This window comes from Labeo rohita, chromosome 20 (assembly GCF_022985175.1).
Source record: "Labeo rohita strain BAU-BD-2019 chromosome 20, IGBB_LRoh.1.0, whole genome shotgun sequence".
Classification (NCBI taxonomy): Eukaryota; Metazoa; Chordata; class Actinopteri; order Cypriniformes; family Cyprinidae; genus Labeo; species Labeo rohita.
This window is the reverse complement of record NC_066888.1, coordinates 16,346,759-16,370,018: the sequence shown is the minus strand read 5'-3', so window position 1 is coordinate 16,370,018 and position 23,260 is coordinate 16,346,759. Positions and strand designations below refer to the sequence as shown.

Below are 23,260 nucleotides of genomic sequence, written 5' to 3'. Positions count from 1 at the left end.
TTAATATGTACATAATTGCAAAAACAACAACCAAAAAATAAAAAATAAAAAAAAATACAGAAGTAACGCCTCCTTCACTGAAAGAAAGTAGATGTTTTGAGTTTGAGGCAAGGTGTACTGAACGAGAATAAAAAAAATAAAATTAACAGCATGATGTAAGTCACGTAAAAATACGTATTCACAAACACACAAAACCTACACGCACAACAATACCGTCGTCAACTCCTTGTGTTACTATTTAGCCATGAGAAAATACCGCAAGTAATCAGTGAATTAATTTACGAATTTAAAAGGATCAAAAAAGAGACCCTGCGGTTTTTTTCTTTTAGTTTTGAGGTAACAATTCATTAGATTTGCTATTTAACACTGTTTTGAAATTGAAAATATGAAATCCAGTGCAAGTTAATGCAGCCTATTATTCCATGTTCTTAAAGACTCAGTTGACCAATGCATCAAAATGTTAAAAATACTGATATAGTAATAGTAGCAATAGCAGGGATCTGTTTCTCCCTCCTTCCTGGAATACTTCTCCACTCCTGTCCTCCTGTTTACTTTAATCAGCAGGGCCTCACAAGTATGTGGAGGGGGCTGCAGTCACTGTGTGAAGGGGGGGCCTGGTATGATTTCACCAGAAGTAGTGCTCACTGCAGAGCCAAATGACCTCCAGCTCCCCCTCTTTGGATGTCCAGCTCCACCTCTGTGGAACTAAATAGGTGGAGTTACGTTTAGCGATAGGGTAAGGGGCAGGGTTGTGGTTGGGGTGTCTACCTCCACCCATTATATACAGCGAGGGGGAGCTAGAGCTCCAGCTCCTCCCATTTGGCTCTGCAGCGAGCACCCTCTCCCCTCTAGTTGCTTTGACCAAATGACGACCCTGTTTCAAAAGCATTATAAAAGCCTTTACAGACTGCAGAAATCAGCACTCTGACATTCTCTGACAAAGGGAATGTGCTATTTTCTTTAACATCATGATTCTGCAATTTATATATGAAAGCTTTGATCTTAAAAGCTGGATCATTTTAGGTTTCGTTTTACTGCTTCTTGTAGATGTCATCAAATACAGGAATCCTTCCAGTTTCCCTCCGGGACCCTGGCCTTTACCATTCCTGGGAAATGTCTTCACTGAGCTAGATTTTAAGAACATGAATAAGGTAGGAGGAAATTGCATAATTTGTTGTTCTGCATGCCAATTTATATTCTTTTTAGATATAATTTTTTCTTGATTAAAAACAGTTGGTGGACATATTATCAGGTTGTCTGTATGTACCTGTTAATACTTTGAATTTCAGTTGGCTAAAGTCTACGGGAACATATTCAGCTTAAGAGTGGGCAGTGAGAAAATAATAATTGTTTCTGGATATAAACTGGCAAAGGAGGCCCTCATTACTCAGACTGATAGTTTTGTTGACCGTCCAATTGTACCTCTGTTTCACAAAGTTTTTAAGGGAATTGGTAAGTGCACTAACCATACTGACCTTTATTCTTAATAAGGTTCATTATTTGCTCAAATAGTACCCATTTAGTTATCAAAATTCTTTCACCTAATTATATTATGAAGGTACAATACTGAGTAATGGATACCTGTGGCGGATGCATAGGAAGTTTGCAGTCTCCCATTTGCGGACCTTTGGAGAAGGGAAGAAAAGCCTTGAACTCAAAATCCAACAGGAATGTGTCCACCTTTGTAATGCTTTTAGGGCAGAAAAGGGTATGGTCTAAATGTCTAATATTAATATTTATATATTTTATATACATAAACATAACATGTTTTTTTTCTCAAACAGGACCTTTTAACCCCATGGTCACCTTAAACAGTGCTGTCTCAAATATCATGTCCTGCTTAATATTTGGACAACGCTTTGAGTATCATGATGAATATTACCAAAGAATTCTGCGTCTTGACAACGAATGTGTTCAGTTAGCAGGATCTCCTAGAGCACAGGTACTGATTCATAATATCATCCTCAGACACTACTTTCATAACCTGTGTGAGTTAATTATACTAAAAAATTGTATTCATCACCCATGATGTCATCTTTTACAGCTGTATAATGTGTGTCCTTGGCTCTTCGAATACTTACCTGGCCCCCACCAGACTATTTTTTCCAACTATAAGCAAATAACAGACTTCCTGAGAGGAGAGATCAGTAAACACAGAGTGGATTGGGACCCTTTAAACCCACGCGACTTAATAGACAACTACCTGACAGAGATGGAAAAGGTAACTAAAGTGGGATTTTATTTTATTTGATAACATTTTTAAAATACAAACAAGGTGAATTTTGAGGCATCTGTTTTATTACTGCCATTTGATCAGTCTAAGGCTGTTTTGATAAGAGAGTTTTTGCATATTTTCCCACTTTTGCAGAAAAAGAGTGACCCTGAGGCTGGTTTTAACATTGAATCATTAGTAGTGACTTGTCTAGACCTAATTGAGGCCGGGACAGAATCCGCAACTACAACATTGCGCTGGGGTCTGCTTTTTATGATGATGTTTCCAGAAACACAAGGTGAGTATTGATTTTCAAGGCCGGAATATCATTTCCATTAAAGAGTTTGTCTAAAAACACACATTATATAAGTAATATTTGTATTTCCCATTCAGAAAAGGTCCAGGAAGAGATAGACAGGGTGATTGGACAGTCACGTCAACCCTGTTTGGCTGACAAAGCAAATATGCCCTACACTGAGGCTGTTATTCATGAGATGCAAAGATTTGGGGATGTTGTTCCACTGGGATTCCCTAAAAAATCTGTTAAAGACACAACACTAGGGGAATACTTCATTCCTAAGGTATGAATTCTGTTCTTTTCTATTTAGAGGTCCTGTCTAGAATAGTGACATTTGCATTCTCTCTTTATTAGGGCACCTCTATTACAGTAAACCTGTCATCAGTCCTGCATGATCCAAAGGAATGGGAGACACCGGACACCTTTAACCCAGGACACTTCCTGAATGAAAATGGCCAGTTTCGGAAAAGGGATGCGTTCATGCCATTTTCAGCAGGTAATGTGCAAACACCATCTGATATAACTTTCAAAAAGTGATATGCTTGTATTACTTTTGTACATACTTTTTAATGACTTTTGAGTCAATAAATGTTTTTTGTCCATACCACATTATGATTTTTAACTTCAGCTGATGGCACTGTTCACAGGTAAGCGAGCGTGTTTGGGAGAGCAGCTGGCTCGTCAGGAGCTCTTTTTATACTTCACCTCCCTGCTGCAGCAGTTCACCATCTCCAAATGTCCAGGAGAGGAACTCAGTTTGGAGGGAGAGATATGGTTCACGTATGCTCCTTCTCCCTACCGTATGTGCGTGTCCTCACGTTAGAGGATACTTTTACTAGAGGATACTAGAGGATATTTTTGTAGCATGTTTCTGTTATAATATAATATTATTATAGAATATCTACTACCAAGTATGTACATATTCATTCTTTATTCTTTCATTAAGTAGGCTTCACATTTTTTTAATACTAATACCTATTTGTGCTAAACATGTATATCTAATGTATTAATAAAAACTGTATACTGTATATGACTTACTGAGTGTTTGTTTTTATGTTTACAGTGCTGCCTAAAAGTTTGTGAACCCTTTAGAATTTTTTATATTTCTGCATAAATTTGACCAAAAAGTTAATCAGATTTTCACACAAGTCCTGAAAGTTGACAAGGAGACCCCAATCAAGCAAATAAGATGAAAATACACTGACCAAAGTTATAAACGCAACACTTTTATTTTTGCCCCCATTTTTTATGAGCTGAACTCAAAGATCTAAGACTTTTTCTATGTACACAAAAGGCCTGTTTCTCTCAAATATTGTTCACAATCTGTCTAAATCTGTGTTAGTGAGCACTTCTCCTTTGGCGAGATAATCCATCCACCTCACAGGTGTGGCATATTAAGATGCTGATTAGACAGCATGATTATTGCACAGGTGTGCCTTAGGCTGGCCACAATAAAAGGCCACTCTAAAATGAGCAGTTTTATCACACAGCACAATGCCACAGATGTCGCAAGTTTTGAGGGTGCGTGCAATTGGCATACTGACTGCAGGAATGTCCACCAGAGTGCCCGTGAATTGAATGTTCATTTCTCTTCCATAAGCCGTCTCCAAAGGCGTTTCAGAGAATTTGGCAGTACATCCAACCGGCCTCACAACCGCAGACCACGTGTAACCACACCAGCCCAGGACCTCCACATCCAGCATCTTCACCTCCATTATCGTCTGAGACCACCCACTCAGACAGCTGCTGCAACAATCAGGTTGCATAACCAAAGAATTTCTGCACAAACTGTCAGAAGCCATCTCAGGGAAGTTCATCTGCATGCTCATCGTCCTCATCGGGGTCTCGACCTGACTGCAGTTCGTTGTCGTAACCGACTTGAGTGGGCAAATGCTCACATTCGATGGCGTCTGGCACTTTGGAGAGGTGTTCTCTTCACGGATGAATCCCGTTTTTCACTGTACAGGGCAGATGGCAGACAGCATGTATGGCATCGTGTGGGTGAGCGGTTTGCTGATGTCAACATTGTGGATCGAGTGGCCCATGGTGGCGGTGGGGTTATGGTATGGGCAGGTGTATGTTATGGACGACGAATGCAGGTGCATTTTATTAATGGCATTTTGAAAGCACAGAGATTCTTTCTTTCTTATTTTTAAGGTGAAATTAGAGTCCATTTGTTCAGATGTGTTATCAATCAAAAGGATGACTTTCAAGTGTCAGTGTATGCCCTGTTTTAATTAAAGAACAGGAATCTATCAAAGTCTGATCATGTTTATGAAAGTGAATCATGGACAAAGCAGATCTCTGAAAACCTTAGAAAAAGAGTTGCTCATTGCTCATCGTTGCTCATCCGGCTAGAAAAGGTTACAAAACCATCTCTAAAGAGTTTGGACTCCACAAATCCACAGTCAGACAGTTTGTTTACAAATGGAGGAAATTCAAGACCACTATTACCCTCCCTAGGAGTGGTTGACCAATAAAGATCACTCCAAAGCAAGACTTTTAATAGTCTGCAAGGTTGCAAGGGATCTCAGGGTAACTTTTAAGCACATTAAGGCCTTTCTCACATTGGTTAATATTAATGTTCATGAGTCCATCATCAGAAGAACAATGAACAACCATGGTATGAATGGCAGAGTTGCAAGAAGAAAGTTACAACTGCTGTCGGTGTGCAGTTTGCTAAAGATCATGTGGACAATCAGAGGGCTACTGGAGAAATGTTTTGTGGATGAATGAGACCAAAATAAAACGTTTGTGTTTAAATGAGAAGTATTATGTTTTGAAAAAGAAAAACACTTCATTCCAGCATAAAAACCTTACTCCATCTGTGAAACATGGTGGTGTTAGTATCATGGTTTGGGCCTGTTTTGCTGCATCTTGGCCCGAATGGCTTGCCATCATTGATAGAACAATAAATTCTGAATTATACCAGCAAATTCTAAACGAAAATGTCAGGACATCTGTCTGAGAACTAAATCTTAAAAGAAAGTGGGTCATGCAGCAAGACAACGACCACAAGCACACAAGTCCTTATACCAAAAAATGGTTAAAGAAGAACAAGGTTAATGATTTGGAATGCCTGAGTCAAAGTCCGGACTTCCAATAATTAAACTGAAATGTTGTGGAAGCAGGGTTATCACAGGGTTCGAGTGTTTCTGTACTGAAGAATGGGCTAAAATTCCTACAAGCTGTTGTGCTGGACTGATCAGCAGTTACAAAATATGTTACCTGCAGTTACTGCTTAAAGAAGGGGTCACACCAGATACTGAAAGCAAAGATTGGGTTCTCTTTGTCAACTTTCAGGACTTGTGTGAAAATCAGATGATGTTTTGTGCAGATGATATTTTGTGCAGAAATGTAGAAAATTCTAAAGGGTTCACAAACTTTCAAGCAGCACTGTATGTAAATAAATTACAACTGGGCAAACCATTTGTCATAAATATCTCTTTTCAAAATGCAAAATAAGACAAAGGGGACTTGTTATTTCCTCTACCACCATGATCCTGCACTTGATATATGACAGCTTTGATTTTAAAAGCTGGATCATTTTCTTTTGTATTTCTGCTTCTTGCTGATTTTATCAAAAATAGGAATCCTTCTAACTTCCCTCCAGGACCATGGCCTCTGCCTTTCCTGGGAACTGTCTTCACTAAGATGGATTTTAAAACCATGAATAAGGTAGAAGCTAAATTTATTTATTTATTTTCATTTGCATGTCTGCTACTTTACTGTCAATCTGTCTACTTTTAGAGATGGTTTCATTTATTGTCCTGTTTCTGGACTTGGAAATGGTCTTATTTATTGTCTTTTTAAACTTTCATTTGTATTAATGGATATAAACAAAATAAATAATTTCATTTTCAGTTGGCTGAAGTCTATGGGAACATATTCAGCTTAAGAGTGGGCAGTGAGAAAATGGTAGTCGTGTCGGGATATAAAACAGTAAAGGAGGCCCTCGTTACTCACAATGACAGTTTTGTTGAGCGTCCAATTATCCCTCTGTTTCACAAAGTTTATAAGGGAATTGGTAAGTACACTGACCATACTGACCTTTATGGCTAAAATTAAACCAAATGTATTCTCAAACAGAGCTGGTGATTTCCTAATGATAATCAAATTTCATCTTAATGTCATAGGTTTAACAATGAGTAATGGATACGTGTGGCGGTCACATAGGAAATTTGCTGCCATACATTTGAGGATGTTTGGAGAAGGGAAGAAAAGCCTTGAGCACAACATCCAGCAAGAGTCTGTTTTTCTTTGTGATGCTTTTAAGGCAGAAAAGGGTATGGTGAAAATGTCTCACTACCTGGAGAATTTTAATTCAGTGTTGCAAAGAAGAATGAAAACAATTAGCAACTTAAGAAATCTCTGTTGGTTTCACCCAAACAGGACCTTTCAACCCTATGACCATCATAAGCGGCGCTGTCTCAAATACTGCTGCCTGTTTGGCATTTGGTCAACGCTTCGACTATCATGATGAGTGTTACCAAAGAATCCTGCGTCTTGACAATGAATGTGTTCAAATAGCAGGATCTCATAGAGCACAGGTACTGATTCATAATATCCTTAGACACTGCTTTCATAAATCTGTATTCATTATCGACTGTGTCATCTTTTACAGCTGTATAATTTGTGTCCTTGGCTCTTGGAATACTTACCTGGCCCCCACCAGACTATGTTTTCAAACTATAAGAAGATCAAAGACTTCCTGAGAGGAGAGATCAGTAAACACACCGAGGACTGGGACCCTTTAAACCCACGTGACTTTATTGACAGCTACCTGGATGAGATGGAAAAGGTACAGTAAGTAAAGTTAAAATTTTCTTTTTAAATTTGCATTTTGAATAATTATATATTTTTTTTTTTCCCACAGAAAAAGAGTGACCCCGAGGCTGGTTTTAACATGGAAGGGTTAGTTATATCTTGCCTAGATGTGATTGAGGCTGGGACAGAGACCACTGCTACTACGTTACGCTGGGGTCTGCTTTTTATGATCAAATATCCAGAAATACAGAGTGAGTGGGGTTTTAATTTTTAAAGAATACACATATTATCATCACATTGTTACCACTTCAGGACTAACTTGTATTTCCCATTCAGAAAAGGTCCAGGAAGAAATAGACAGGGTGATTGGACAGTCACGTCAACCCTGTTTGGCTGACAGAGCAAATATGCCCTACACTGAGGCTGTTATCCATGAGATACAAAGACTTGGAGATATTGTTCCACTGGGATTCCCTAAAAGAGCTGTTAAAGACACAACAGTAGGAGGATACTTCATTCCTAAGGTATGAATTCTATTCTATTCTATTCTGTTGAAGACTTGTCCAAGTTTAGTCTTGATTGAATACATAGACAATGATCTAATTTTTGCATAAAATTCAATCAGTCAATCAGTCATTGTTGATTGCTACACAAATCAGTAGTTTTCATTCTCTCTTTTTTAGGGCACTGCTGTTTCAACAAACTTGTCTTCAGTCCTGCATGATCCAAATGAATGGGAGACACCAGACACCTTTAACCCAGGACACTTCCTGGATGAAAATGGCCAGTTTCGGAAGAGAGATGCATTCCTGCCTTTTTCAGCAGGTAGTATTTTATAGATGGTTTGCACTTATGTCACATTTTGGTCAGTTACCCGGATGCGCAACCATATTGGAGATACTCGGATGTAAACAACAGCATTGATTGCTTGGTTAATGTACCACTGAATACATTTCTGCTAATTTATGCTGTCTAAACCATGGAAAAAACATGTGGAAGCTGCTGAATCATATAGACAAGGACTTAGTAAACAGGAAAGGGTGCAATATTTTGACAAACCAAAATTAATAGGTGGTAAAGATACGTACGAGCAATATTAATTAAGATAATAGCTTAATATTTCACCTACCTGACAGGAAATTATAGAAACAAACATGAATGTTGTCAAGATTCTTGCCCTGGAAATCCTGGTTTAGTTTGGCCAACCACAAATGCCTTTTGTTTTTCAGACAGTTTTCATTAATTTGTTACCAGTGTGAAAGTGTGTGAAAACCAAAATGTTTTTCTCGGTCTGACAAATTAGTACAGCCCGAAACATGACAAAAACTGACCATTTTCAGCAGCAATAATCAGCTAAATTTGCTAGTTCCGTTCGATTCAGTGTCACTGTTTATGTTCAGTGACATTCACAAAGGAATGACATGGAAACACTCTATAAACATTTACATTGAAGTCAGTTGTGAAATCAAGTATGTTTGTGAGAGTGGTGTGAATGTACTCTCAGGCTGTTTTACTTTACACAATGTTTCAAATTTACAACCAAGTCAGTGAAATTGGTGAATTGTTTTTGTTTGACTTTACAATGCTTCAAATGAGAGATGATAATTAGGATTAACTGACTGACTTGAATGAATTGGATTTTATAACACTACATGTGAGAGAGGACATTTTTAGGATGTACTAATTCACTAAAATGAATTGAATTTCACTGCAGTGAGAGATGAGCATTTTGTCAGATAATAAAAACAGTCTTGCTTGTTTTCTCATTATACTCGTACACATTATAGCTTGTTACTGGAAAACATTACTACATTACTTTGAAAACAGCTGAACTAATGTTGAAAAAAATGCACCTATAGGTAAATATAATGTCATAATTTTAGTCAGTTACATGCCAAGTTTTCTCTAGCCACAATGTGATGTTTAACTTTGCATTCTTGCATCTGTTCACAGGTAAGCGAGTGTGTTTGGGAGAGCAGCTGGCTCGTCAGGTGCTCTTCCTGTTCTTCACCTCCCTGCTGCAGCAGTTCACCATCTCCAAATGTCCAGGAGAGGAACCCAGTTTGGAGGGCGAGTTATGGTTCACATATGCTCCTGCTCCCTACCGCATCTGCGTGTCCTCACGTTAGAACAAAACAAGTCAGTAAAATTAGACATAAAGTATGTTTTCTTGAATGCTTATTTATTCAGGAACAAAGGCCCTATAGAAGCAAGTGCTCTGTACAAGCAAGTACCCATATGGCACATTACACACATTAATACTATGTTTTAGCTGCCGTGTTATGTGTTGTTTTGCATTAAGAAACATGCTCTCCAACTAAAACACTTTTGTCACAACTGCACAGATGTTCTTATCTGTTGTCAGCATGTGTGCATATGGTTTATCTATTTCTTACTTACGTAATTCAACTGTGTAATTCAGTCATTATTTACAACTTGTTCCTGGTAGAGGTTCTTTTGGAATGTAGAAGGTTCACAAAGAGGTTGAATAGGGGCTCTGTTTTTGTTGGAAACTACAGCATGAACTATAAACACTGATTACATAACAGGTTCACATAAAGGCTCCCACACTGCTCGTTTGGCCCCTTGCTCCTTAGATTCACAGTAACTCTCTTTTTAGATAAACAGTGCACATGATGTCTCTCTCTCTCACACACACACACACACCCTGTTCGCAACAGCCCGGCTACAATAAGTTGGTTTACTTCAGAGTCGGCTGCCTATAGACTCAGCCATGATTTTATATTCCTTGTATGAGTGCCTGGATTTTAAAAGCTGCTTGTTTTTAATTTGTTTATTGCTGCTGGTTATAGATTTGATAAAACATAAAAATCCAGCAAATTTTCCACCAGGACCCTGGCCGCTACCTATCCTAGGAAATGTCTTCACTGATGTTAACTATAAAACTGTGGACCAGGTGAGGCACTCATGAATTTATTGCAAGACTGAAATTATAATATAACATTATAATTATAACATTATAAGATATTGCAAATTTAATATATAATACAACCATAATATTATAATTTTTATATATTTTTAAAAATCATATAAATACAGAATGCCATGATTTTTTTGTATTTTTAATGTGCTACTTGATTAGTAATTTTTTTTTTCTAGCTGATTGAGAAGTATGGGAACATCTTCAGTGTCAGAAATGGAAGTGATAAAATAGTGTATGTGTCTGGGTTTAAAATGGTGAAGGATGTTTTGATCACTCAAGGGGAAACCTTCACTGACCGCCCTGTTTCACCTTTGTTCGACACACTTTATAAAGGCCGAGGTAAGTAACTATACTTAACAATCTAACAATAGCATGTATGTTAAAGAAAAGACAAAGTGTTTGTTTATAATGCACTTACTGTATATATAAAGTGAAAGTAGCAGGATAATTGGTGATAACTGCCATAAAACTATATGGTTTTACTGCAGATAAGCAAAGTGTTCTTGCAAAATATTGATGCGAATAATTTTGAGTCTAGAGAAACATCCTCGCTGATTGTACAGTAGGTCTAAACATAATTTTCTTCCATTGTCTTTGACGCCGACCCCTGACTGAGAAAGGGTTGTCCTTTAACAATGGCTATTCATGGAGGAAACAACAGCAGTTTTCCATGAGTCACCTGAAGAACTTTGGAGAGGGAAGGAAGACTCTAGAAGAATATGTTCAACGAGAGTGCTACTTCCTTGGTGGAGCCTTTAAGGAAGAGCAGGGTAAGAGCCCACCTACATCTACAATCTATTGAATCTATGTTCTGGAGGAACCTTTAACATCCCTTCCAATGCACGAAAGGTATTTTTATACTGGAAAATGGTTCTTTAGATTATTGATATGTACTTTAATCTAATAAACACATGGTTCTTTTGAGAACTGTTCACTGCAAGGTTCTTTGGGGAAGCCAAAATGGTTCTTCTAAGGCAGTAGTTTTCAAACTGGTCCTGCGAGTACCCCCAACACTGCATATTTGACACACCCAAATTTTGTTGTCACTACTAATGAGCTGATAATGAGGGAGACACAGAAAACATGCAGTATTGGGGGTGCTCGCATGACCCGTTTAAAAACCACTGTTCTAAGGCATCACTGCGAAAACCCCCCTTTGGAACCTTTATTTTTAAAAGTGAAATCACACTTTAATATGTAGAACAGTTTTCACTAACTTATAACTTTTATGAAGTGTCTTATACCAAAATATTCTGTGAATATACAGTGCCTTGCGAAAGTATTCGTACCCCTTATTTTTTATTTTTTTTTACATATTATGTTGCTGCCTTATTTTAAATTGCTTTAAATTACATTTTTCTCACATCAGTCTCCATTAATCATAATGGAAGATGCTTGGAGCAACTAGGACTCTTCCTACAGCTGGCCTCCTGGCCAAACTGAGCAATTGATGGAGAAGGGTCTTGGTTATACTGGTGACCAAGAAGCTGATGGTCACTCCAGTTGCGCTCCATGATCATATATGCAGATAGGTGAAAATTACAGAAGGACAAACACCACTGCAACACTCCACCAATCTGGTCTTTATGGCAGCGTGACCAAACTCAATCCTCTCCTCAGTGAAGACACATGAAAACACACTTGGAATTTGCAAAAAAGCACCTAAAGGACCCTCAGACTGTGAGAAACAAGATTCTCTGGTCTGATGAACCTCAATTCCAAGCATCATGTTTGAATGAAACCAGGCACTGCTCATCACCTGCATAGTACCATCCCTAAAGTAAAGTGTGCTGGTAGCAGCCTCATGCTGTGGGGCTGTTTTTTAGTGGCAGGGATCGAGGAACTCGTCAGAGTGAAAGAAAAGCTCAATGCACCAAAATATAGAGACAGCCTTAATGAAAACACAGTCCAGAGCATTGAGAACCTCAGACTGGGCAGAAGGTTCACCTTCCAACAGGACAATGACCCTAAGAACCCAGCAAGAGTGGCTTATAGACAACTCTGTGAATGTCCTTGAGCGGGTCAGTTGGAAGCAATCAAATATTTCTGGAGAAACCTGAAAATGTCTGCCAGCCCCCATCCAAGCTGACAGAGCTTGAGAGGTGAAGATGTGACGCGAAAAATGGCAGATAATTGCCAAATGCAGATGTGCAACCCTTCATCATACCCAAAAAGATTTCAGGCTGTAAAGGTGCTTAAGCTAAGTACTGTGTTAAGGGTATGAATACATATGCAATGTATCACAGTTTTTTTTTTAAAACAAATTTATTGTGACCATTCTGTTTTTGCTTTGTCATTATGGTGCATGGAGTGTAGATTGATGTGGAAAAAAACAGTTTAACATAAGGCAGCAACATAACAAAACATAAAAAAGGCACTGTACATCATTCTGTCATTGTCATTACCTTGTCACACAGGCTGCCCATTTAACCCTCTGGTAAAAATCAACAATGCAGTGGCTAATGTTATTGGTAGCCTGGTGTTCGGCCATCGATATGAGTATGATGATGTTGATTTCCAGAAGCGTCTACAAATGAGCGCAGAGTCAGTGTTTCTTACCGGATCTGTGTGGAACCAGGTAGCGTCATTGAAAATATAACATGTAAAAGAGCACTTAAATACTTTCATATATGATAAAACTTGTGTTTAGTGAATGATTTTGTTCAAATATAGGTGTACAAAACATCAAAGCTTAAAGTGCAGTATCACCATGCAAATTCCGCATCATTTTAACAAATCTTTCATGTTTTGTTTTTTTAATTAAAGCTGTATGATGCCTTCCCTGGTATAATGAAATGGTTGCCAGGACCTCATCAGACAATAATCTCAAACTATCAAGAATTAGCAAAGTTCTTAAAAGGAAAGGTAGAGCAACACAGAGAAGACTGGGACAGCAACAATCCGAGAGATTATATTGATGCCTACCTGACAGAAGCAGAGAAGGTAATACATCATTTTGAGTTCTGCATCAACAACAGGTGATGTACTCAAGTATATTCTGGATTCTTGAGCAAATTACTGCTACATATTCATGTCCTTGTGCTTCATTTTGGGCCTTAGAAGAAGAATGACACCGAAGCAGGGTTTACAATTGACAGTCTGGTTTGGTGCATGGTAGATTTGTTCGAGGGCGGAACTGAAACAACGACCAACACACTCCGATGGGCTCTGCTTTACATGATCAAGTACCCTGATATTCAAGGTATGATAATATTATGTACTTAAAGATAGTTTACCTAAAAATGAAAATTCTGTCATTTTACGGGTGAGTCATTCTACACCTTCTTCAGAACACAAATTAAGTTATTTTTAATTAAATCCGAGAGCTTTCTGACCCTGCATAGACAGCAATGCAACTACTACAGTCAAGGCTCAAGTTCAAGACAGTGTTCTCAAAATGTTTCCTTATCTAGAGAAGGTCCGGGCAGAGGTTGACCAGGTGATTGGCTCCCGTCCACCGACTATGTCCGATAAGGCAAACATGCATTACACCAATGCTTTCATTCATGAGGTTCTCAGAAAAGCAAACCTTGTGCCTCTAAATATGGCTAGAACTGCGAGAAAGAACACAACTCTGGGAGGATATTTTATACCAAAGGTGAAAGAAGAATGTTGTGTAATTTTAATATTTTAATATTTCATTATTAGTTTTAAATAACACTAACTTAACCACTTCCTGTGCTGCATTAAGGGGACTGTGATGATCACTAATCTGACATCAGTGCTGTATGACAAAAATGAATGGGAAACACCAGACACCTTTAACCCCGGACACTTTCTTGACTCTGAGGGCCAGTTCTGCAGGAGAAACGCCTTCTTCGCCTTCTCAGCAGGTTCAGTTGATCCGTTGTCTATTTATGCTGTACCATACCTGTAAAACATATGACTGCAAAATATGTAATTCAGCCAAGTAATTCAACTGTGATCGACTGACAGGCAAAAGGCAGTGTCCAGGAGAGCACCTGGCTCACATGGAGCTGTTTATCTTTCTCACCATCTTCCTGCAGAGCTTCAGTTTCACCCCTCCTCCTGGTGTGGAGCCCAGTCTGGAGAGTCAGGTGGGCTTCACACAAGCCCCTCTACCATACAAGCTCTGCGCTCATCCGAGATAAATGGTGCCAAATCTTGCGGTTTGAAGTGTTCGCAGTGTAGCAACTTATATGCAAGAAATGTCAACCACAGCTTCATTTTGTTCACTGTTACACTTTGGGACTTTTTTTTTTCTAAATATGCAAACTAATACATATGTGACCCTGGACCACAAAACCAATCTAAGTAGCACGGGTATATTTGTTGCAATAACCAAAAATACATTATATGGGACAAAATTATTGATTTTTCTTTTATGCTAAAAATAATTAGGATATTAAGTAAAGATCATGTTCTGTGAAGATATTTTGTAAATATATCAAAACTTAATTTTTGATTAGTAATATATGTACATTGCTAAGAACTTCAACTTGTACAACTGGACAACTTCAAAGAAAATTTTCTCAATATTTAGATTTGTTTACACCCTCAGACTCCAGATTGTCAAATAGTTGTATCTCGGCCAAATATTATCCTATTCTAACAAACCATACACTTATTTATTCAGCTTTTAGGTGATGTATAAATCTCAATTTCAAAACACTGACTCTTATGACTAGTTTTATGGTCCATGCTCACATAGATTTACAAAATCCATTTAATGTACATTTACAAAATGTACATCATGCTTGAGAATTCCAAATACTAGACTGTTTTTGTTGCTGTTGTTTTTTTTAGTATTTTGCCATAATACCCCACCATTACATAGATTATGATCAGTACTTTAAAAACAGGAAATGTGCTTTGGCCTTAAACACTTGCATTCAGTCTACACATAGAAAGAATTTGTTCTGTCTGAAAAGAGAACATTTGTTACAATATGGGAACCCTTTTAGAACCTCTGTTCAGCTCTCTATGCATTATTACTTTCCTTCCTACAACATCTATTGATTATGCTTAACTTTATGAATATGTGCTTGCCATCCTTCTCACCATTTAGTACTTACCTTTTGAGATCCAGCTTTTCACACTGAGAACAACTAAGGGACTCATATGCAACTATTACAGAAAGTTCAAACACTTTTTCCACATTCTCCAGGAGGAAAAATGATGCATTAGGAGATCAGGGTAAATTTAACTTATTTTGTCTTCTGGGAAACATACAAGTATCTTCTGTAGTTTCTGAAGGTAAGTATTAAATGAAAAAAGATATTTAGGCAAAATAGGAAAAATGTACACATCTTCATTCTTTTCAAAAGTTTTCACCCCCAGCTCTTAATGCATTGTGTTTCCTTCTAAAGCATCAGTAAATGTTTGAACCTTCTGTAATAGTTGCATATAAGTCCCTCAGTTGTCTTTTAGTGTGAAAAGATGGATCTCAAAATCATACAGTCATTGTTGGAAAGGGTCCAAATACACAACATCTATAGTTCCCATTTTTTTATGGGTACATTCCACAGGCTTGTTTCCTCATGGGGACCAAAAAATGTCCCCACAAGGTCAGAATTTATTGGTATTACTACATAATGTAGAAATTCCAGGTACACACAGCTGTGTTTCTATCATTTTATTATTTATCTTTACCCTGTCTATCTGTATTGAAAAATTGAGTCATGTACCTTTGTGATTTAGAAATCTTATCTTATTTTTAAACCTAGACATGTAACCTTTCCCTGAGTGACAATTAGTTCACTGTATTGATTGATTTAAAAGCTATAGACATACATTTAATCTACACTCTTAGAAAAAAAATGGGGCGATACCTTTTAAAGGGCACTAATATACACTCTAGGTACTAATATGTACTTTTAAAGCACTAATATGTACTTTTAAGGTACTAATATGTATGGGGAAAATAATTTACAAAAAATGTATGTTTTATCTTTTGTGCCTTTGGGTACTGCCCCAGTTTTGTATGGAAAGAGTTTTGGACAGACCAGTCCAGGTTATACTATTCAAATAAACTATCATGTTTCTGAACTGAGTACACTATTAATTTATCTGTCAATGACCTCCAAAACCTACAGTATGAACAGGAACACAGTCAAAACATTTGTGTTTTGTACTGACATCTTTTGTCCTCTATTTGCACCGCAAACCAAAGAGCAAATATAGCCCTGGATGACTGAGAGTGAGAGTGGGGAGGGTTCAGTCACTAACACTGTGGCAAACGTCAAGCTTGGTTAAAAATTATCCTGCAAGGCTACTTGTCTCCCTCATGCTGCAGAGAATAACTCATGAATGTCATATTGTACATTTCATACTCACACAACAGGAGTTATCTAGTCCAACAAGATCTTGTGTAACTCCAAGTCCATTGTCTGTTAAAAACATTATAGCTATGTAGACAAATGTGAGGGGAGTGGCAGGCTGAACAGATGGACAAAGGCTGCCTGTTCAACATACAATCTGCAAATCTCACATTATGCTTCTTCGCCCGTCATGGCGTTAACTGCAATTCTCGAGATTCTTGATTTTAAGGGACTATTGCTCGTCATAGTGGCTTTTCTCTTGGTGGCAGACTACGTGAAGAACAGAAAGCCACCAAATTACCCACCCAGCCCTGTCTCTCTTCCATTCCTAGGAAATGTCTTCAACATTGACTCCAAGGAGCCACATATATATCTGACAAAGGTGAGGAGACAATATTGACACTTCTGGGTTGATAGGACACTGTGTTTTAATATATATATACATATATATATAAAATAGTAAGATTATGTGATAGTGGATATCACTTTTACTGACATATACAGCTGTCTGAAAAGGTTTAATTTTATAATAATGGATAAAATGGTGCATGTCTTCCAATCCTGCTAGCAGTTTGCTGACAAAAAGTATTTATGAACTCAGTGGTTTGCGTTAGTTCCAGTCACATGGTTTAAGCTTCTGAAATGTTGTTTTCCTCACAGCTAGGCCACACCTACAACAATATATTCAGCCTGCGATTAGGAAGAGACAAAGTAGTCTTCATCACTGGTTATAAACTAGTGAAGGAGGCGCTGGTGACTCAAGCTGAAAACTTTGTGGATCGGCCCTACAGTCCTGTGCAATGGCGAGTCTACTCAGGCAATGGTGGGTCAAACGGTTATGACCTATCACAAGAGTTCAGGAAGAAGCATTGTTCATTCTGAACCTGGAGAACCAACCCCCCTTTATTAAGGGGGAAGTTCACTTCCAGAACAAAAATTTACAGATAATTTACTCACCCCCTTGTTATCCAAGTTGTTTGTGTCTTTTTTTTCTTCAGTCGTAAAGAAATTATGTTTCTTGAGGAAAACATTACAGAATTTTTCTCCATATAGTGGACTTCAATGGTGCCCCCAAGTTTGAACTTCAAAGGGCTCTAAACGATCCCAGCCGAGGAAGAAGGGTCTTATCTAGCGAAACGATTGGTCATTTTCAAAACAAACTGACAGCTCATATACTTTTTAACCTCAAATGCTCATCTTGTCATGTCTCTGCGATGAACATGCATAGTCTGTGTAATCTGGGTAAATACAGTTAGGGTATGTCGAAAAACTTCCGTCCTGTTTTCTTCTTCAACATCAAAATCAAAGTCGCTGTTTTACCTTTTTTTGTAAAGGCCGCTCGATTTTTTTTGCATGTTCACTTTGTAAACACTGGGTTGGTACTTCTGCAGTGATGTAGGACGATTTTGAAGTTGGGGAAGAAAATGAGATGTGAGTTTTTCGACATCCCCTAACTTTATTGACCATATTAATCCGGAAAAAGTTCACGCAGACCTAGACAAGACGAGCGTTTGAAGTTAAAAAAAAGTATATAAATTCTCAATTTGTTTAGAAAATGAAAGATCGTTTGGCTAGATAAGACCCTTCTTTCTCGGCTGGGATTGTTTATAGCCATTTGAAGCTGCATTTGAACTGCATTTTGGAAGTTCAAATTTTGGGGCACCATTGAAGTCCATTATATGGAGATAATTTCTAAAAAATTTTCCTCAAGAAACAATTTCTTATTGACTGAAGAAAGAAAGACACGAACATCTTGGATGATAATGGGGTGAGTAAATTATCTGTAAATTTTTGTTCTGGAAGTGAACTTCTCCTTTAACAAAACACAAACATTCCTTTAAATTGTGAAACCCAAGTAGTTACATCATTTGGATCTGTTATATTTCAAAATAAATATTTAAGTAAGTATTTTTAACCGTCCCGAACTGTTTACACATGTCCTAAAACTTGGCAAAACCGTTGCAAAAAGTCCTTGAATCAAGTGAATAGAAAATAACACAGCTCAATCATCATCTTCTGATGTTTACATACAAAGTCTCACTGATTATTTGCTGAGGAAAATGCTGAAACACGATTACATACTGATTTTTTGTGTCAGCTGGACTCTTCTTCAGCAATGGTGAAATGTGGAAGAAGCAACGGCGTTTTGCTCTGTCAACACTGAGGAACTTTGGATTGGGAAAGAAAACAATGGAGCTGGCCATCTGTGAAGAGAGCCGTTTCTTGCTAGATGAAATCGAAAAACAGAAAGGTACACAATACCAAGTTTGCACGTATCAAGCCAGGACCTTGCTCGCTAATCTAAGCATAGCTCTCCAGAGAATGGCTACACTTCCAATCAGAAGTCGAAAAAGCAAAGTATAATATTTGTGATAAGCTAAACATGTTGAAATAGAGGTGTCACTGCCAATATGACAAAGCATTTTAATTTAACAGATCGTTAAAAATCACAAACACGATTCAAATATCAACGTGATTCTGTTCCTACATTACAATGATTCATCTGCTGTTTGATTCCTCAACCTTTCTTTTCCGTGCAGCGTACGACCAGTGTGATTTGATCATTCACATCTGCGTTTGTGCTGCCGCTGACCTAAAGAGAGCCATTGCCATTTAGACTATATGAATAATGTATATAAAGTTTCACTGTCTTTTCAGACACACAGTTCATTTTTTCTGTGTTACAAACATTCAAATAATCACAGAAGTACTGGGATAAAAGTTCATAGTCCGGATATAAACTCTGATATGTATGGTAGAGATCAAAATAGAGTAAATCATCTTTTTGAAAGTTCATTTGACAATACAAATAATGTTAAAGATTGATCGATTATGTCGTTATGCCAGTAGGTGGGGAAAGGTATTTGTCTTTGATCATTCATTCAAACATACTGATTCATCCAGTAATGAACCAAGTAAATCTTGAGTGAATCACTGAATCATTCACATATAAATAGGCCTACATGTGATTTTGTTTAGTTGTCTAATGTTTTTTTTTTTCTTCAGAATCGTAAGAGAACCACAATTTCCATTAAAAAAAATATAAAAACCCAGAATCACGCAGCTCTATTTTGTGAATACGTATGTAAGTGAATTTTGTTTTTTATGTAGCCGGTTGATTTTTGTTCATGGTATTCAGCTACAACTAAATGTTTAGCAAAAAAGAAACTGAATAAATATCCTTGATATCATCTTTTATTCACATTGGAATCAAAACTGGGAATCGAAAAGAATCCGAATCGATAAGCGGAATCGGAATTGATAAAATTCTAACGATACCAAACCCTATTACAGGACTCATGTAGTTTTTGTCCTTCTCAGGAGCTGCTTTTGACCCAACCATCCTGTTCAACAATGCTGTTTCCAATATCATCTGCCAAATGGTGTTCGGCCAGAGATTTGATTATGCGGACCACCAATTCAGGACAATGCTAAAATATATATCTAAAAGCATTCAATTAGAGGGATCCATTTGGGGCCAGGTAAATAGATTTTTTTCTTTCTAATGAACATCCTTTGATAAACACTATATAGCACTATATATCCTGAGGTTGGATTAATTCTGGTCATGCAGCACTACAGACACATGAGTGAATAAAATCGTTTTCCTTTCAGCTCTATGAAGCATTTCCAGCTATTATGAAGCATCTTCCTGGGTCACACAATGACATGTTCAGTAACTACAAATTATTGCAAGCTTTCGTAAAAGAGGTTGTTGTCAAACACAAGGCCAGTCTGGATCCCTCAGAGCCTCGGGACTACATCGACAGCTTCCTAATTGAGATGATGGAGGTAAAACAACTATTAAAAATGACAGGAGAACTGCAAACTAGCCTCATTAACATTAACGTTTATTGGTAGGAATGCAGCAACTTATTTGACTTCTTCCATCCCTAACCAGAAGCCACATGAAACAACAGATGGTTTTGATGAAGAGAACATCGTTCCATGTGTTTTAGACCTGTTTCTGGCTGGGACCGAAACAACATCTACCACATTATGTTGGGGTCTCATATACCTCATCACTTACCCAGAAATACAAGGTGAAAATACATTCTTTAAAGAATCTATGCAGATAAAATACATGCTAATGTAACTGACATTTGAATATATGGTGTTGATTGTAGAAAAAGTTCAGGAGGAGATAGACAGAGTGATTGGACACTCAAGGGAGCCGAGTATAGCCGACAAGGCCAACATGCCCTACACTGAGGCTGTCATCCATGAGATCCTGAGATTCGGAGAAATTGTACCAATGAATGGCTTGCGGGTGGCTGACAAAGACACAACTATTGGAGAATGCTTTATACCAAAGGTGAGCAATACACAGTTCATTAAATTCATATTTATATAGAGATTAATTTGGGTGTCAGTGGTGTAATTTGTCTAACTACTCCTGTTTTATTGTTTCAACCAGGGTACAGCAATTTTACCCATACTACACTCTGTTCTCTTTGATGAGAATGAATGGGAGACACCCTTCAAGTTCAATCCTGTTCACTTTTTAGACAAAGAGGGCAAGTTTGTGAGGCGGGACGCGTTCATGCCCTTTTCTGCAGGTAAAATGAGAAGATAAAAATAATAAAAAAGAGACTATGAGTTACACTATCAGTCAAAAGTTTTTGAACAGTAAGATTTTTAATGTTTTTAAAGAAATCTGTTCTGCTCACCAAGCCTGCTTTTATTTGATTTAGAGTACAGCAAAAATAGTACAATTTTGAAATATTTTTACTATTAAAAAAACTGTTTTCTATCTGAATATAATATTTATCTGAACTAAAAATGTAATTTATTCCTGTGATTTCAAAGCTGAAGTTTTAACAAAAAACATTTATTATTATAATTATGTTGAAAACAGCTGAGTAGAATTTTTCTAATTTCTTTGATAAATAGAAAGATTTGCACAAGAAATTAATACTTTCATTTAACAAGGACTTTTATACTGTTGCAGAAAATTCATTTTAAATAAATGCCATTTACTTGATTTTTTTCTATTTATCAAAGAATCCACAAAAATATTAAGCAGCACAACACTGATAATTATAAGAAATGTTGACATTTTTCTTAAAGGGGTCATCAGATGCAAAGTTTTGCAACTTTTACATGTTGTTTGAACATGTGTGATGGCAGTGTATAATATCCCCTTTTTCAAATCGAGCCATTCTCAGATGCCGACAGAGGCCGCTCCCACAATAGTTGATTGACATGAGTGTCTTACCTCAGATCAGCTGTCACAGTCCAACCTCCATTGTTTTGATGCTGGAGCAGGGATGTAAGTTAGACAAGAATATCTCCGATTGAGCGATTGAGGTGTTGCGTTGCTGGATGTAATAATAAACGTAGTGGTCGTCATTTACTCCCGACATCTGAGCCGCTGAAGATGCAGTAGATGACGTTTGTTTGTGAAGGGAATGCACCTCTCGATCTACATATATCTGTCTATGTTTGCGCGAATTATTCGTGACTCAGCTTCACTTATTGCAGAAGTGAGTATAAGGGTTTTTTTTAATGAATCTTTCACCTTTCCTAATAGCGCGCTAGTTAGCAAGTTTAGCGGCTAAAGTAAACAGGCTCGTCACTCCACAGCGAGAAGAGAGGGGCGGGGCGAGCAAAGCTCATTAACATTTAAAGCAACCTCGACCACAACAGGATGATTTTTGGCAAGGTTAAAAAGGTGTTATTTACACTACCATTTAGAAATTTTAACCAAAGCATGTTATAGACTTTTTATGAAGACCCTAAAGAATCATATCAACTTGTGGAAAATAGGCATCCGATGACCCCTTTAAGCACCAAATCAGCAGGATCTCTAAAGGATCATGTGACGCTAAAGACTGAAAGAAAGGCTGCTTGAATTCTGAATGACTGAGTAATATTTAATAATAATAATAATATTTCCCAATATTACAGTTTTACTGTATTTTGATCAAATAAATGCAGCCTTGGTGAGCATATTTTTTCCAAAATAATAATAAAAAATGCTTATTTACAATAACGTCTCTGTCTCTCTCACAGGAAAAAGGGTCTGTTTGGGGGAGCAGCTCGCGAGAATGGAACTCTTCCTGTTCTTTGTCAGTTTGTTCAGAAAATTTCGATTTTCAGCTCCAGAGGGTAAGAAACTCAACCTTGATGGAGTGATAGGAGTAACACGCACCCCACACCCTTTCAAGATCCATGCAACGACACGCTGAGTGAATCATACTTGCTATGCAAATTCTATTACACCAATAAATCAACAATATTATGAACAATTATAAAGTGTGCATTTAAATTAATATGACATTATATCTGTTTAACCTCTCTAAGAAAACAAATCAGAGGAGATTATGGCCTTTCTTTTGCCAACTCACTTAAATGCAAAAGTTCAATAGTTCTTGTTTGACTAACGGGTGTGAGAGATTACATCTTTAGTTCCCAAAAACTAATACTGCATAAACCTGCTTAGTAATGCCTAGTCTACAAAAACTAATACTGTGTGAACATTGCCCTTGAAAGAAATGGAGGAAAGGTCATTGCGACATGTTAAATATTATAGAGTCATCTACCTGTTTCAGATTGTAGGGTCAGGGGATGAAGTTCAAGATTTTTAAGGTCACAGATAATGCATGGTGAAAGATATCAGTCTGGAAAAAAAAGGTTTTGCCATGATAATAAACAATGTTGAAATCCATATTGCCACGTCTCAATATGTTTGTGCTGAGGAAATATTGCCTCAATAATTTGTACTGGCTCTATATCAGATCATTAAAAACAAGGGC

General features: G+C 37.5%; 3 protein-coding genes across 4 annotated transcripts; all 3 read left to right on the top strand.

Moving 5' to 3' along the window:
• Positions 1–840: 840 nt before the first annotated feature.
• On the top strand, positions 841–9,447 carry LOC127183150 (uncharacterized). The gene is given in 20 exon segments (XM_051138997.1): positions 841–1,151; positions 1,290–1,452; positions 1,559–1,708; positions 1,785–1,942; positions 2,045–2,221; positions 2,369–2,510; positions 2,606–2,793; positions 2,865–3,006; positions 3,158–3,328; positions 5,864–5,867; positions 5,977–6,060; positions 6,062–6,188; positions 6,375–6,537; positions 6,647–6,796; positions 6,903–7,060; positions 7,135–7,311; positions 7,387–7,528; positions 7,614–7,801; positions 7,961–8,102; positions 9,231–9,447. Coding segments are annotated over 20 exon segments (2,985 nt in total). The 5' UTR covers positions 841–968; the 3' UTR covers positions 9,407–9,447.
• Positions 9,448–9,934: 487 nt separating this feature from the next.
• LOC127182757 (cytochrome P450 2J2-like) lies at positions 9,935–16,200 on the top strand. 2 transcript variants are annotated; one of them, XM_051138323.1, is made up of 9 exons: positions 9,935–10,194; positions 10,398–10,560; positions 10,842–10,991; positions 12,639–12,799; positions 12,988–13,164; positions 13,285–13,423; positions 13,635–13,819; positions 13,913–14,054; positions 14,158–16,200. In XM_051138323.1, exons 1-9 carry the CDS (start codon positions 10,012–10,014, stop codon positions 14,331–14,333), a joined length of 1,476 nt encoding a protein of 491 aa, XP_050994280.1. In that variant the 5' UTR covers positions 9,935–10,011; the 3' UTR covers positions 14,334–16,200. The 2 variants fall into 2 exon arrangements, with proteins under 2 accessions (XP_050994280.1, XP_050994279.1); XM_051138322.1 differs by having other exon boundaries at positions 9,936–10,194; positions 13,282–13,423; positions 14,158–16,197.
• A 370-nt stretch (positions 16,201–16,570) lies between these two features.
• Positions 16,571–23,172, top strand: LOC127182752 (cytochrome P450 2J4). Its single transcript, XM_051138317.1, has 9 exons — positions 16,571–16,884; positions 17,163–17,325; positions 18,601–18,753; positions 19,824–19,984; positions 20,118–20,294; positions 20,404–20,545; positions 20,630–20,817; positions 20,920–21,061; positions 22,518–23,172. The coding sequence occupies exons 1-9, from the start codon at positions 16,693–16,695 to the stop codon at positions 22,691–22,693; spliced, it is 1,494 nt and encodes a 497-aa protein (XP_050994274.1). The 5' UTR covers positions 16,571–16,692; the 3' UTR covers positions 22,694–23,172.
• The last annotated feature ends 88 nt before the right edge of the window (positions 23,173–23,260 follow it).